The sequence below is a fragment of the Phalacrocorax aristotelis genome, chromosome 1 (genome assembly GCF_949628215.1).
Source record: "Phalacrocorax aristotelis chromosome 1, bGulAri2.1, whole genome shotgun sequence".
NCBI lineage: Eukaryota > Metazoa > Chordata > Aves > Suliformes > Phalacrocoracidae > Phalacrocorax > Phalacrocorax aristotelis.
Genome location: NC_134276.1, coordinates 101,032,479 through 101,048,752, shown reverse-complemented (window position 1 = coordinate 101,048,752; position 16,274 = coordinate 101,032,479). Strand labels below are relative to the sequence as shown.

Here is a 16,274-nt window from a genome sequence, read left to right as displayed (position 1 = left end):
ATTAATAAAACAATATCAAATTCATACTGTAACAAAGGTGACTTTTTGAAAAACTTCTTGGTTTTGTTAGTTTTTGATACTGTAGATGTTTAAGATCTATTATTTGTAAAGCAAAATGGAAGTTCCGAGCACATTGTATTTTCCTTTGTTTTAGGTGATGATCATTTTGTTTGATATACTTTTTCTCATTACAGGCCAAAGTCATCAAAACAAAGGAAGGCCAAAAACCAAACCTGGTGACTCTGAAAAGACGAGGTAAGAATTTGTAATAAATCAAAAAATAAACACTATTTTGTGTTACTTTATATAGCACTGAAAAAGGAGTTAATGCAACTTTGAGTTGCTGCTTGCTCTTTGCTAATTTCATTGCTTGCACAGTTTACGTGCTCTTTAGGATATATTTTATGTTAAGATAACTGATTAAAGTTCACAAAATTCCAGTTTTTGCTAAGAGCCTGAGTTATTACCTGAAAACTGAATATTTTCTAAAGCTTAGTTGAATTTTAGTAAATGAAGGTGTAACTACAATAACCATTGTTTTAAAAACTGTTGGCCAAAAACAAATTATGCAGTATAGCCATAATAAAAAATGTGCTTCCTTTACAGCAAGAGATAATAGGAATCTTGCTCCAATTGTTACACTGAAACTTTCAAGGCCTCTTTGTACTAGTTCTGCTGTGTGTACCAAATAATTTTTAAAACTTCTCTGACACTTCATGTGCTTACTAAGAAGAAGAGATTTGACTGTGAGGAGAGCATTCTAAGTCAGTCTCAGAATTGAATACTGGAAAAGAACTTTTGCCTAAAAAGTCCTTTAGTTGTTTTTAGGCTTGAATCTTCGCTTAAAGCGTATAAATATCTATCTTTACGTGAATACTTCCACTAGAGCATGCTGAATGTAAATGAGTATGTTTGATGGTTTGGGGCCAAAATTCAATTAGTTGAGATAAAAAGAACTATAGATTTTTATCGACAAAACTTATACTTTCATCTGTTACAACATTTAAAGCAAGGTTTAACAAAAGAAATAATTATTTCCAGTGATACTGGGTCCAGCAAGCTCCAAAAAAATCTGGGGAAATTGCTCCATTTATAGGTGATTCTGTTTGCCAACGTAGTTCCTCATCTAATAGGTAGTTAAGGTGTAAAGAACTGTTACTACTGACTTATTTCTAAGATGATTGAGGCAAATGATGATTTACTACTTAAGGCCATGCAGAATGGAAGCTTTCAGTGGTTTAACCTGAGCTGTGAAATTAGGCGAACAGCTCTGACTCTACTTTCTTGCTTGTATGCTTCTTCAGCTAGTGTTCTTTCAGTTGTATTCGGGATGATTAAAAACAGATGAGGGGTACAGCAAAATAAGCTGTTTATATTGAAATAGAAAAGTTTCCATTAAGTAATAGTTTTTAAAGGCCGATTTTTTCATGTAGAAGAGTCCCAGCCTTTAGGGAACTGGGGAGCTGGACCTGATTATCCCCAGTTCTAATCAAAGTATGACAACAAAGCCTACCATCTTTTAATCTATATTTCTTACAGTACAATCCTTTTGTTTTCCCGTAACTCCTTTTGAATACCACTGTAGCTAGGACAGTTGAAACTTCATTACAGGAGAGATCATTTGTTGTTTAACTGGGTTGCCACTGACTTCTTTCTCCTTTCACTTTAAGGGAGGGAAAAACATTAGAATTCCCTATGAGAACAAATCCTTTAAAGTCACTGAACCATCTGCAAAACTGCGTCTCTCACAGGGAATTTTATTAGGCCTACAAAAAAATACAGTATTTCTCAGTGAAATGGGATGCATGGTCAGTCACAATCTTATTTCCATTTCTGTAATTAGCAAGTCGCTTCGCTTCCAAAAATCTACGGAATCCTCTGACATGGTAAAGAATTTTATCTCAGATGATGAGTGTTTGATGCCTTTGAATGTGGGCCAGAACTGAATGTATGTTAGCAACAGGCAATATAGTGACATTAAGGATTGAATATCAATCTTAGCATTGAGGATTTAGTTTAGAATGTCAAGCAATAACTTGCCTCTTCATTAGGCTTTGTCTGTTCTCTAGTTGTGTGTGGCATTTCTGCTGCAGTAGTGGAAAGGAAGAGCTGGGAAGAACAAATTTGTTACTCTCTCCTCTGCTCTCCCTGACCCCACCATGCATAGCTGCTACACGTATTTGATTTTTAAGCGGTGGTTGTGCTAGGATAGGAAGAATAGAGAAGGGGAAAGAGACCTAAGCACCTTATACTGCTGCCTTTGGTATAGGGAAGTTCTCTAGTCACCTATCCCACCCCTTCATAAGATCAACTCAGCCGAGAATAAGGTGGAGAAGATAAAAGAAAACAAATAAAATGATGAAGACTCCTACTTCCCTGAAGCCCTAGTGATTCCCAAGCCAGAACTAGATGAACTATATGAATAGTATTATAATTCTTGATAGTGTTTACAGTACTTGTTACTGCGATTGTGAAAGTGTGCGATAATAATCTCTAGCATGTAGGCAAATGTGATGTGGGTGATAAAAGCGCAGAAATTTCTGTTTATTGAAAATAAGATTCCATATAAAGTACACGTACAAACTCACGATGCCATTGTCCTGTTATTTGTAGAGATCGCCTTGATTTGAAGGTAGAGTCTAAAGCCATCCAAGATAAACTCTTCTGTACTGTGCAACAGGTAACTGGGAATTGACTAACATACGACCTTAACTGCAAACGATTTGTCAACTTTTAGTAACACTGTCCAAAATTCTGATTAATGAAAAAATTTACCACTTCATGCTTAGTCTGGCTTTTATCAGGAGACAAAGATTATGTGATTATACTGGCTTATACTGACTTGTTGCTGTTAGTCATCTTTTTGCTTCTCCTCCTTTCCCTCCTGTAAGACCTCACAGTGGAAACTAGTGTAACAAAACTCAGTGTGGTCATAGAATAACTTAGCTGGAAACATGAGTTAGTAATATAGCTCCCTTGTATCTTAATTTGTAAGAAAAACTACAAAAATCGCTGGGAATCATTTAGGGATTTGTAATACCCTTCCCAAAATTCTGACTAAATACGTTTTCCTGTGTTTGATCCATACATTTGGAAATAATCTAAGAACATTTTGTTGAATGGCTGTTTAAAATGCTAGAAAATGAATAAATTGAGACTACTTCTCCTCAGGTCTTATCAGTAATGAATGATGAGCATCCCACGGCTCTTGAACAAAATCATGGGGACATGCATGATTAATCATTTCCTCTCTGTTTAGTTTGGGGAAGTAGAAAGTAGAAACCAGAAATCTTCATTCTGATTACCTCATAAGAGACAACTGGATTCAGAAGAAGGTGCAGGGGCTGCCTGCACTTAGACCCCTTAATTCCTTTAAAATACCTATTTTTGTAAGGCTAATGAATTACTAGTATTGAAAGTAATGTTTTTAGTTGGCTTAATCAGCTTCATATGTCATATAGCTTAATATTAAATTAATATAATTTATTCTGTTCTACAGTTATATGCTCTGACAGCATTACCTTGTATTAATACTTCTAGGATATTAAAATAAGTCTTAATTGCTGCATTTTGTTTTTTTCTGTATCTGTTTGTAGTTTTCATCGTCACTGCCGCTTTTATAACTGCCCTTAGATCATGGGTATTTTCTTACGTTTATCGTTTTTGGTTGGTTGAGAGGATGAAAACAAAGGAAGATCAAAATTCATAGATGCTCAGGAAAATACATTCAGGACATGCATTACACTTAGTATGTCAAAAGCCTAATTCAGTTCACAGGAATACCATTAAATACCCCATTAGAATAATGTTAATAAAAAAAAGCAATCAGGCAACTGAAAAGTATTATGGTCCATTCTTCCCATTCTTACAATTTCTTCCTGCCCACAACCCTGCATTCAGAATCCCAGGCTTAAATTTTAATGTACCAAGGTAGAGGAAAGGCAGTTAATGAAAAGCTTGTAAAGCAGGATTACTTCACACTGAAGATTAATTCATACTGAGATGAGGTAGTGGCCTAAAATATACAGGTGAACTTCCTTGTTCTTTGTTTGTTGCTTGTGATTGCAGGAGTAGGTGGTGGAGCAGCTTTTTTCAAATAATTGAAGTAATTCTACCCTGGCACAATGACTGACTTCTCAAAGCTAGTTTTATTTTAGCGTTTTAACAGATCAAGAGAATAGAAGTTCCTAATTCTGCAACTACTTGCCTTGATTTTCAGTCTCACTGCTGGAAATTCCTGCAGCCTTTAGGAAGTATCTGTAGTGAAAGGCTAATAATATAATGCAATCCAAAACCTTCTAGCATTAACTATTAACCTAGATGGCGAGAAAGTGTAGGCAGAATCAAATAGTTCTCAGGTTTTTCAAAGGTGTTTGTACACCAGCTGGAATGTGCAAGTTGGGAAAAGCATGTCTGGCCTTTTTGTTTGTTTGTTTTTTTTTTATTTGTACTTGTAAGAAGGATTAAAATGATGCTTGAACTAAACTTCAAACTTTCTGGAGAGAAGGATCTACGCTTAGAACAAAAACTAGATTTTTAAGACATTAGCAGCCACGGGTCCATGACAATCTTAAGTTTTTAGAAGTTGAAATTAAAGCAGACTTTTATAAAAATGTACCTGATTTGCTGCTTTAAAAGTGAGATTGTGATAAAACTGTAGGAAGTACAGAATTTTAACAGTTGTCTGTTGGATAAGTATTTTAGCAAATAGCTTGCTTGCTTTAAAAAAATAAAGAGGGGGTGGAGGAAGAGGGCGGTTTTCTTTTGGTCTTACTGTTTTCCTAAATATTTTAGGTGGATTTTACTATGTTGCCAGAAGCAGTTAAGTCCCTTGTTCATGATGGTTACACAGCCTTGATGGACCAGCGGTGTCACAGTGCTGAACAAGCCTTTTCACAATTGTTAAGCATGCTAAAACCTTCAGAATTAAAGGTAAACTGAGAGGAATAACTTACTTTATTAGAGTAATTGAAGTGTATGCTTTCAATATCATGTTTCATTCTTTTCTTCCACCAAAATAATAATTATTATTGGGTTGTGGCCTGTGATATTGACTACAGTGCCAGGTGTTTCGCTGATATATATGCCAAGGACCTTACAAATGAGAACAGGACAGTAGCATAGGATGTATTTTTTGTAATGTTCAGCATATACATGCACTTCTAAATGCAATCTAAAAAACATTTACCAAAATAATATTCCTATAAGAATAAGATATTCTTATAAAATATCTTGTTTGATAAGAAACTACTGTCCATTGGCAGCTTAACCTTTATTCATAATAATGTAAGGTAAAAAGAATTTATATTCTTCAGGTTAGATGACTCTTGATGGCAAATACTGTGAAATTCTGTGTATATGTATCTGTCCAATCAGCCACTGGCCCATTTGCCATCCTAGATCTCCTTAAATTATTGTAGTATTAAGTTTTGTGTGACAATGTGTATTACATGTGTTGCACATTTTAGTAAAGTCTGTTGCAATGCCAACAAAAAGTCTGTCCAAGCAATAATTCACCAATCCATCTGGAATTGTGACCTAGTTTATTAGGAAGAAAAAGTTCTGGGTTTTGGTTTGGTTCTTTTAAATTTATTTAAAAGAAAATCTACACAATTCTGAACATAAAATATAGCAAAGAGACACTACACTACATGAGGTCAACATAGTAAGGGCTGTAGTTATAGCATTTCTATAAGCAGATGTTTCAGGTCCCAAATGACCAGCAGGAATTTTAACATAGACCTGGGTAGAGGCTGTGGTAAGAAAGATGAGAAGAGTGTTTCTTATCTCTGTTGTAGTGAAGATCTTCAATTCGTGGTAGACAGTGATGTTCTAGTTACAAGCAAAGTGTTTTTGTGTGTGTTACTACTATAATTTGTCTCTATTTGCAGCAACTGAATCTTCGTATTATTAATTATGTTGTAATCATCTATGGACATGCCACTGCTCTTCTTGGAATAGGACAGCCTGAGGTATGATATTAAGCCACTATATTGATTTTATTAAAAATAATAGTTTAGGTAATTGGTCATCCATTTTTGTCTCTTCTTAACAGACATAAAATGAGTGGGGAAGGAAAGCTTTTGTCACATTCTAGAAAATCATACAGTTTAATATGAGACTAGATCTTTAATTGTTTTGGATAAATTAAGCTACCAAATAAAATTTCTTTTTAAGCTTATAGGTGAGATTCTTGAGTGTTAATGAAGTATAGCCAACTATTTTTCTTCTACTTTCTTGTAATGTGGTTATGCACTAGCCTTTCCAACACCAACATTCTGCTTCTATAACAAGAGAAAGATAATGCTTTTGGTTCTAGAAAACACCAAAACAGGCCTGTTGGTTGTTTGGGGGTTTTTTGTTTGGTTTTTTCCCCCCTTGCAGTATCTAAAAATATTCAGTGTCTTACAATGAAATTTAAAATGTCTGGGTGTTTGTAGCTTGGTGATCTCAAAAATTTAATTTCAGTATTTCAGGGGGAGTGTGTGTTTACAGAATAAGTTTCTTTTTTTAAAAAAGGGAAGACTGTGTGTGTGATAAGATTGCTTAATTTCCTTTGCTGTTGATAAGGCTGATGAAGGAATAAGGCATACTGACCCACTCTACTGGAGCAAAAAAAGCAGAGGAAAACAGAAAACCTTGTAGAAAAGTCACATATTTTTTCTCTTAAATTTATTTTGAAGGCATTAACAAAAGCTGAAGTCCAGTTTAAGAAAATAATTGAACAGTACCAGGAAGAACGATTTAGTTGTTTGGCATACTATGGAATTGGAAAAGTATACCTCAGGCAAAACAGGTTGGTATAATACAAAGCTTCAATATTTGATGCAAAACATATTTTCATTTCAGAAACCATGTGTGGGTGGTTTTTTAATTATTCCTTTTTAATGGCTAAATTCATACATCAGACTGATTTTTATTACAACTTTGTTTGTTGTAAGTTTGTTATGGCTAAGGATGCAATGGAAGCCACCGAAGCAAGCGGGCTCCAGGACACGGGGATATGACCAATTAGCACACCCCTACAGTGTAGGAGAGCTCACAGGAGAAGGGCAAAACCCACTGATCTCAGGGAAAAATGTATCGTAAAGAAAGCTTAACTTATCTCAACGCCAGGGAGGCTGGAGCATAACCTTGGTTTTAGATAAGGTGGCTGCACAAGTGAGTCATCGGGTTCCCTGAGACAGATAAAGAGTAGTGTCTTCCTGAGCTAGCATGGGGAGGAGGGGGGAGTGTATGCGTGGCTCAGCTGAACATAAAGTGCAGAAACTGGATAACTAATAAAACTGAGAGCAAAGGGCTTGAGCTGGCTTCAACCTGCATATTCCTGGCAGTATTTCTTCCCAGTGCCCTGACGGTAAGCATATAGAGACGGGTAATGGGAATCATGTTTGTATTGATTCAATTGTATATTGCAATTGCTGTTATGCTTGTGTTGCTATTTCAGTATATCACACTGTATTGCTCTAATCAAAATCCCCTGTAATTCCTGCGGTGGGTTGACCTTGGCTGGCTGCCAGGCCCTCACCCAGCTGTACTCCCACTCCCCCTCCTCAATGGGAGAGGGGGAGAAAATAAGATGAAAAAGCCCAGGGGTTGAGATAGAGAGAGGGAGATCACTTGCTAATTACATTCACAGGCAAAACAGACTCAACTTGAGGAAAAAAATAATTTAATTTGTCATTTAAAATAGAGTTGGATGGTGGAAACAAAGTAAAAATACTTAAATCACCTCCCCCTACTTCCCCTTTATCTCAGGTTCAACTTTACTTCCTCATTACTGGTTCCTCTACGTAATTCTCCCTAGACTGGCACCAGGGGGATGGGGAATGGGGATTGTCACCTATCTGTAATAACAGCTCCTCTCTGCTGTTCCTTTGTCCACGCACTCTTCCCCTGCTGCAGCATGGGGCCTCTCCACAGTCACAGTTCCTTTGGGGCACATCCATCCACTCTGGCAGGGGCCTCCATGGCTGCAGTGTGGTTACTTGGTCCAGCAGGGCCCCCTCCACAGGCTACAGGGGACTCTCTTCTCTGTGCCTGGAGCACCTCCTCCTTCTTGCCTTGGTGCTTGAAGGGCTGTTTCTCACACTTTTTTACTTATTCCTCACAGCTGTGCAGTATGTTTTGCCTTTCTTACCCATGCTTTTGCTGAGGTGCCACCATCTTGCCTGAGGGGCTCAGCTGTGCCCTGTGGTGGGTTCGTTGAAGCCAGCTGGAACTGGCTGAGTCCAGAATGGGGCAGCCCTGGCTTCTCCTCACTGAGGCTGCCCCTGCAACACTGGCCCCCATCCCCCACCCAACCTTGCTACGTAAACCCAATACAATGCTAAATAAATCATATAAGTTTGTTATTAAACATTAAGCCCTCCTCATGTGGAACATCTAAAAGCACCTATTCAGAGTGTTGTATGCTCAGAGGGGATTCCTCCTTCCCACTGCTGCAGCGTAGCCAGGTGCAGTCTGAGATCCAGGAGGTGTCTGCGTCCTAGTCCCACGGATGTGGCTGTTGTTTCCATTGGCAGTTTTGACCTGTAGTGAGGCTGCATGTGTGTCCCAAAGAGGTGCGTACACACATAACACAGCTGCCCAATCTATCCCAGGCAGAGCAGCTCCCATGTATAGCACTACCTGAATTCATGTAAAATACAAGGTCAGGTAGCAGTGTTCTGTGCCTCCTCCCTGGCTGGTCAGGGTTGAAGGTCACTAGTGAATATACATTTTCATTCCACATACCCCTACAGTTACCATTTTTTTCCTTGGATCATAAAATAAATCATGAATCTATTAGAGGCCATGTAGAAGTTAATAATATATGATCTGAACATGCTGTACCTGTTTCAAACTTTCAGATTTTCAGATGCGCTTGATCAGTTCATGAAATCACAAACAATGGTTAATCACAAGATTGTACCTGGAGTATTAACTTGGCCCACATCTTCTCAGGTCATTGAAGAGACACGAACAGAGAACCTACAGGTATGTTTAAAAAAAAAAAAACAAAAAAGGGTGTGCGTGTATAAAAATGTGTTCTGTCAAATGGCCTTTCCAAAAAAAAAAAAAATTGTCATCTTCTTCCCTGCCTCCCCATGGTCAGGGCCAAAGAAAGATGGGGGTTGAAGGGGAGGTTTCAGCCTGAAGCAGCCAGTGCAACCACTGCTGCTCGTTGTCGAGAGTGTTGCCAGCCCCAAGGCCTGGTTGTTGTAGAGCAGAACTCTTCTTGTGGTGACAAATTTCAACACCTGGGAGGCATCCCATTTACAGCACAAGGGCGGGGGCTCTGTGTCAGGCTCTGTGCTTGGGTAGTTCTATGAAATACCATGATTCTAAGCTGCTCCAAGCGTTTCATAATGTGTTAACTTCTTAGTTGCATTTTACCAAACTTTAATGAGATGTGAATCTATACACAACGTAATGCTAGAAAGAACCAGATAAAATTTGAATTAGCAAAAATGTGAAGTTGAAAATTTCAGCAGTGATGCTATATTTAAAAATAAGAGAGTTTGACTTTGTAGTTCTTTGTAAAATTCTCCATTTGACTTGAAAAATCTAGCTTGTGGTTTTGACACCACAAATTGCTTTCTCGCACCGAACACCTTTTTTTCTTTTTAAATACTATTATTAATTACTATTGTTTTTAAACTATAATTGAGTCACTGTTATTTGTGAAGGGTTTCTGGATAAACCAAGTTATGAGAGGCAAGATGCATGAACTTCTCTGCACAGAGGCAGTTTGACACAGAACATGCGAGGTTATTTGGTGTATGAACTTGGCTATACTATACTGACCTGTTTAATTTCTGGTGGCAGCATCAGTACTGTTTCTTCCTGAACAAAAACTGACCTAAAGATTTCTTACAGACCCCCAGCTGGCACCACAGTAGTCTGGCCAGAGTAATATATCAGGGGTCTGGGGCTTCTGGAGAGCATAATGCAAATATCTGAAAAGCTGTAACTGGTGGTCTGTTTGTTTCTAATAATATTTTATTAATTTGGGCTCTATGCCAACCCTGTAGGACTTGAACTGACATTACATAAAGCCACGGAAATGTCTTTACCTCAGTTGCTATTCTGGGAAATCTCACTCGCTCCAGTGCAGGGCCAGGTTTGAGCTATCCCTGGGAATGTACTTGATCCTGTAATGCAGATCCCAGGTGAGGCACTCCTGAAACACTGGGAAACCATGGAAATGAGCAGGCACTCCATTTTTGTTACGTTATCCAAGTAATCTGGCTCATCGTTTTGGCAATGGAAAACTTACTATATTCTGATGTATTTGGTATGGGTCAGCATGTAAAACATTCATCCAAGACAAACCTGTATGCAGGGAAGCTGATAGCGGTTCAAATGAGCTTTTGAATATTTTGCCATAAAAGGACAATCTTCCATAGCTTTCACTAGAAAAGAGTTGTTCTTTTGGTGTTAGTCATCTGCTGTTCAAAAAGAGACGTGTGTTTCACTGCAGAGTTGCCTAGAAGTTTGTAAGTATATAGTGAAACTTTTCCTATTTTCTGTGCATTTTGTCTTATATCCTTTTGTGTTTCTCAGTTGATTTTAAAGAATTGTATTGAGGAATGCAAGTTCCCTCCAGAACCAGATGCAATTTGTCGATATCAGCAATGCCATGGCCACTCCAAAATCCAAATATATTTTACAGACCCAGACTTTAAGGTAAATTTTTAGTTTAAAAGGGTTTGGGAAATAAAACCTCATGTTTACTTGTTTTCTGCCCCCTTTCATATTAAAGAGCTATCTGGAACACACCATCTTATTCTGCCTGTTGTGAAGTTGTGCACTGTTTTCTGGGTTTTTTTAAAGACGTTAAATTCATATTCTTTCTCGACATTAGGGTTTTATACGTATTACTTGCTGTCAGCAATGTAGAGTGGAGTTTCATATCAGCTGTTGGAAAAAGTTGAAAACCACAAACTACAGTGATAAAAATGATAAGGTAAGAGCTGTGTCAGCGTTTTATTTTTTCTTGTCGAGATTATAGCATTCCTTTGGTTTCTGTTAAGTGCAGTGCTACAGCCTGATGTTTCACCTGTGTGACAATGGCAGGAGGAGAGTCAGGGAACAGCCATCTCCTGCTAAATTGTCCAACATGCAAGTATGAGTAAAGCTTGCTGTTGCCTACAGAAGAAAGGCCTGTCTGTGTGAAGGCTTACTATGCTTAGCCTGCTTATATTGCACCATTTATGTCTTCCCATATGGAAGTTTTATTCCTTCTACAGTCTTGCTGTTGAAGCAACAGTTCAACATTGAGTATGTCTACAGGAATTTTACAAAATACATTATCGGCAGCCAGTATGAAATGAAGGGAATCCAGGCGGAGTATGAACTCATAAAAGAATATTCTTAAAGTTGACTATTGAACATGAAGTTGGAGGAGGAGGGGCTTTGCTAAAGCTTTGGGAATAACAGGTATATGCTGCAGATCTAGGATCCTTTTGATTTGCAGTCTTTGCCAAGTTAGCTGTTACTTGCTTTCCTCATCAGGTAAGAGTTTAGGACTGTCCTAGCTTTTATTAACTTCAACGTCTTTGTTGTATGTATCTTCTCCTACAGGATTTTCTTCAGGAATTGTGTTTCACTCCTGATTGTACAGGCCTTATTTCAAAAATAGTTATTTTCAGTTCTTCTGGTCTGGTAAAATGTGAAGTAAGTAGATGTTAATATAAATTATGACAATTACCAAAGTAAATATTTTAAAGATTAAGGAGATAAAGGGAAGATGAGAATGTAACTGCAAGCACATAAGTAATATGCTGTCTTAACTACAGAATCTGAGCATTATTTAGGAATATTAATTACCTATTATTTCCTTACCTGTTCTTCTGGTGGAGCAGACATTACCTTATGGTATTGGTTAGAATTGTTGTGGATGGGAACTGGAGCTTCGTTTTATATTTAGCTCATGCAACTTGAAAGGAACTGTTAGTTTAACTCAGAGCTAATCTTGCTAAAAGAAGTAATTGTATTGGAACAGTGCTCTTACCCTGTACAGAGTCACGGGAAGATGGATACTTCTTCCCAGAGCAGCACTGTTCTGTGAGAAGAAATAGAAAAAAAAGAGAGAGAGAGATTGTGAAGTTTGCTTCCTGCCCACTGGTAAAGCAAAACAGCCTCCAGTTCTTCCTGACTTTGTTTTGCCTTTCAACCTGTCTTTTCTGTGGAAAAAGGAGTATTGCTACATACCAAGTCATAGCAGAGGAGATAATTTTACATAGACCTTCATGAGGCTTATATAGGCTGCATTATCTCTCTTGTATTACTTTCACTGCTTTCCAAAGCATCAAATGTTCCTGGGTTTTGAGTACAGCAATGTTGCATTGTAACCCCAAATTTAATTAATATGATGTCACTTACTTTGGTAGTTTGAACAAAAAATCACAAAAACCAAGGAACCACCAAGAGCCTGTATTAAACAGAAATGTTCAAGGTAAGCTCTCTACTGTTTAAAACTAAGTTGAATCAATTTGAGAACCAGTTTTCTCTAGGATTGGTTTTCATGCCTTTAAGAGCTGTTAAAATAGCAGAAATACTTTGGAAAGCTATTGTTGCCCTTTGCCTCTGATAAACTAAAAAGTCTAATAAAATATGTTATGATCAAATTATAAAAGCATTTAAATTGACTTGTAAAAGAAGATACGGAGCTACAGATCCATAATGTCCACAGGAGGGTGTTAACTTTTATTGCTGAATAAATTATTGGCAGCTCTCTGGTGGTCATACAGTTCTTTAAAAACAACATTTTCTGTTTGGCCACAGGAAACTGGTTTCAGATATACGGGATATGAGTTGATGTAAATCTGATTTCCCACACCTCTGTATTGAGGGATATGTTGTCCATTGCACCATTGACTTCATGGCAATTTGAACCAATAGTTGACTATAAATTGCTGCAGTCATCTTTGAGCCTTTTTACGTGAAACCTAATTTTGTTGTGAAGTCTGTGGGCAGGGAAGTAACACATGGGAAAGAGTGATTTGGAGGCTGTGTGCAGAACTTGAGGACTGTTTCTTTACTTTCGCTGTCTATACACGTCTTTCATTTGTGCCAAGATAGTTAACAATTGGAATGCTAAAAGAATGGGTGTCTGCTCTTCCTGATGGATTGAGTGTCTTAATTACACTTGACTTTCACTACATGGGTATCTAGATTAGAATGCCACCTGTATTTTCAGTCTGAGATTGCAAGCATTGTTCTATTCCTTCCCCTTGCTGGAGGGAAGAAACTTGGCAAGATTTTTAGCTGGATGGGAGAGGTATGGCTGCGCGGCTAAGTTGAATGCCACTGTTCCACAGCACTTACTGTCTAACGAACCTTGTGTGAATGTTTAGAAGTATAAATAAAAACTGTATATAATGATGCTAGTTCTGTTGTTGATGCACGTGCCTTTGACTTAACTGAGTTTACACATTTTGGTTAAGTGAGTTTATAGGCAATGAGCAATCATGCTGAGAGGATGAACAAAATTGACTTTTAAAAGTTAAGGAAGGCAAATGTTAATATTTGGTTCAAAAGGCTGAGTTATAAATTAAGAAAAAAAACCTGATAGTATTTAAGTTAATCCTAATTCAGACATCATTAACGGGAGTAAAAGTTACTGCATCTTGAGGGTATTCTTACATTTACATACTTGATCTTTATGAAACTTTAATGAAATTTTGTCGTCTTAACTTCTAAATAAAACCTAGCTTTATTATATTTGTACTTTTCAACATAATATTTTATAGTAGAACGTAGCTTATAGCTACTGTAAGACATGAAAAGTAACTGAGAAATGCCTAACTTATTTGGCAACTTATCTAACTAATGTTATGCTCCTCGCTTAATCACTTTTATTCAGTCTTAGGAAGTTAAAAATGAAACGAGAAAAAAAATTACGAAGAAAACGTGCACGAGAAGAGGCACAGAATTCTGCTAAAAAGAAAATAGAAGAAAACCAGATGGGAAACGAACCATCTCAATACAAACATCACAGTGGTATGTGGAAATATATTGTTCTAAGTTATCGTGAAGTAGCATGATTAGCATTCTGAATGTCCCAAGTCAAATTATAGCAGAATACTAATATTGAACATAATCCCCTCCTTTAAAGATTTGCATTTTTACTTAAGATTACTTTTATTTCAGTTCTGTAAGAAGTTAGTGTACAACTAAGTTCCTTTAGAAATCCTTTCTTCGTGCTTTATTGGTTCATGAAGAAGCAGCCTGAAGAGGGCACAGTCTCAAATTCCAAGTTAATCTATTTAAAAGTGGTTTCAGAAAAAGCTTTATGCCAAACAAGTTAGGACACCGCTACAGAAAAAAAAATCAGAACTGCATTTCAGATAAAGACAGAACAATATCCTAACTGCAGAAAATGCAGTTTTGACTTGAAAAGTATATTTCAGAGGATAGGGGAAAATAAAATACTTCAACCTGTCAGTATATAGTCAGTTAATGCTTCAGCTTTTGTGTTACAGTTATGTTGGTCTGCAGTGTTCTGTGTTTCAGAGGTGTGAACTTCCCACTGTATTTTGTATTGGGGCAATCTAGAGTGCAAATAAAAATGGGTGACTTTTTAATTATTTTTTGTCTGTATTATTAGCTTTAAAATAGTGCTTATGTTAATTGGTGTTGGCCAACCTTTTAAATTTGTTCTGAGTTAATTTTGTGGTAAAATTGAAGTCTTTCATGTCTTTGGAGATAAGCTATATGTTACCCTGTTTTTTCACTTGGGGAAATTTTGTGAGGAAGTCTTTTAAAAAAAACCATCTAATTTAGTCTCCCAAGCTGACGAGAGGTTGAGAAGCCAATTTTCAGGGGAGAGCTAGACCATAAAGGGTTTTTCGTTTAGTTTTTAGCAGCCATAGTTACCTTCAAACAAGAACAAATTGGTTGTAAATTGGAGAGGAGCACAAGTGAGAGGAGTGGTTGGTTGAGTGCGCATTTGTAAGATACAGAGGTTTTTAATGCAGAGGTCTGCAGGATAATTTCAGGCGTGACTTATACATGTAGAGTTCATTGAATCTGTTAATATGCTTGGAACTGTTTGTGTTAGAATGCTTAATTATTCTAGGTATAGTATGTAGTGCTTTGTTTTTAAAAAAATTCTTTTCAGATCTACATCTTTTCTCTATAGTTGCTGTCAGTTAAGCTCTGAAAGTGGCATTCTGTAAACGTGTGATCTTGAAGAATAATGAAAGATGAAGGCAGATATGAGCCAGGGATCTTTTTCATTCTTGTTCTACAAAGAACCAGCAGCAGGGTCAGGGCAAAGGTTTGCTACTAGGTGTATGGTGAGCATTGAGAAGTGTGCCTTTGCTCTGGGAACTGATGCTTGGGGGAGTTCTGTCTCTGGCTGGCATGCAGCTGCATGTCATGGCTGGCATGCAGCCCACACAGATAAATCTGTATAGACAATTGCTTGAAGCCACCGTTACTGGCTGGTAACTTTTTTTTCCCGGGTCTAGTTAAGGTGCTAAGGACTTTTTCTTTGTGTAAACCGAATTTAAAACAATGTTGTGTCAAATTCATAATACTAAGGCTAGTTTATAAGGAAAGTTACATATTCTGTAATTTTCAGTGGTGTGATAAAGCAAATAATTAAAAACACAACTTAGTCCAAATTATCTGTACTTCAAAGTTCATGTTTTTAATTGTGGCAAACAGACACAAAATCTTCTTCTTTTTTTTTTTTTTTTTTAAATCGTGTTATAGGTTATGTTCAGGATTTGTATGCTGGTGATCGAGTCCTGCAGCATATCAGTCGAAATGCTGAGCAAATAAAAACAGCTGTTGGTGATGCTTCCAAACTATTAAAGGAATTACTTTCATGGTTTGTAATCAGCGAGGAGGATTACATGTCATATTCCAAAACTAGCAGCATGTCACATGAAGTGATGGAGCAGCTCATCAGTTACTTAATTCATGAAAAAAACAGAGTAAAAACAAGGGCTTTTATCCACGTGCTGAGTGAGCTGGAAGAGGTGGATCCCAAATTACACAAGTGGCTGAAACATCTTAACAACTTGGGTAGGCTATATGTTTGTGTAATAGCAGAAGACCTTACCCTTTCATAATTGTTCAGTTTAGAGATGAAAAATTAACCTCCCTATTTTCCAGTTTTGCTTTCTTAACTTTAAATGGGAAGGTAAAGCTTTCTTCTTTTTCATTTACTTGATCCTTAACCAGGATTTCTAGAGAAGAAAGTACGACCATTGGTAACATGGAAACGACCTCTCTTGTCTCTGCAAGTAAAACATTCTAATGTGGGCAGGACTTTG

The 16,274-nt window shown here is 37.3% G+C and overlaps 1 protein-coding gene across 3 annotated transcripts in view; it reads left to right on the top strand.

Moving 5' to 3' along the window:
• The window catches only part of TTC3 (tetratricopeptide repeat domain 3), a 62,863-nt gene that overhangs the window by 26,557 nt on the left and 20,032 nt on the right, over positions 1–16,274 (top strand). For all 3 annotated transcript variants that reach the window (XM_075100232.1, XM_075100212.1, XM_075100222.1), the window contains exons 16-27: positions 195–255; positions 2,614–2,680; positions 4,795–4,932; positions 5,892–5,972; positions 6,684–6,796; positions 8,853–8,979; positions 10,549–10,671; positions 10,850–10,951; positions 11,569–11,661; positions 12,378–12,442; positions 13,853–13,989; positions 15,709–16,023. In XM_075100232.1, the coding sequence (XP_074956333.1) occupies positions 195–255; positions 2,614–2,680; positions 4,795–4,932; positions 5,892–5,972; positions 6,684–6,796; positions 8,853–8,979; positions 10,549–10,671; positions 10,850–10,951; positions 11,569–11,661; positions 12,378–12,442; positions 13,853–13,989; positions 15,709–16,023 (1,422 nt within the window). The remainder of the gene's footprint in view (positions 1–194; positions 256–2,613; positions 2,681–4,794; positions 4,933–5,891; positions 5,973–6,683; positions 6,797–8,852; positions 8,980–10,548; positions 10,672–10,849; positions 10,952–11,568; positions 11,662–12,377; positions 12,443–13,852; positions 13,990–15,708; positions 16,024–16,274) is intronic.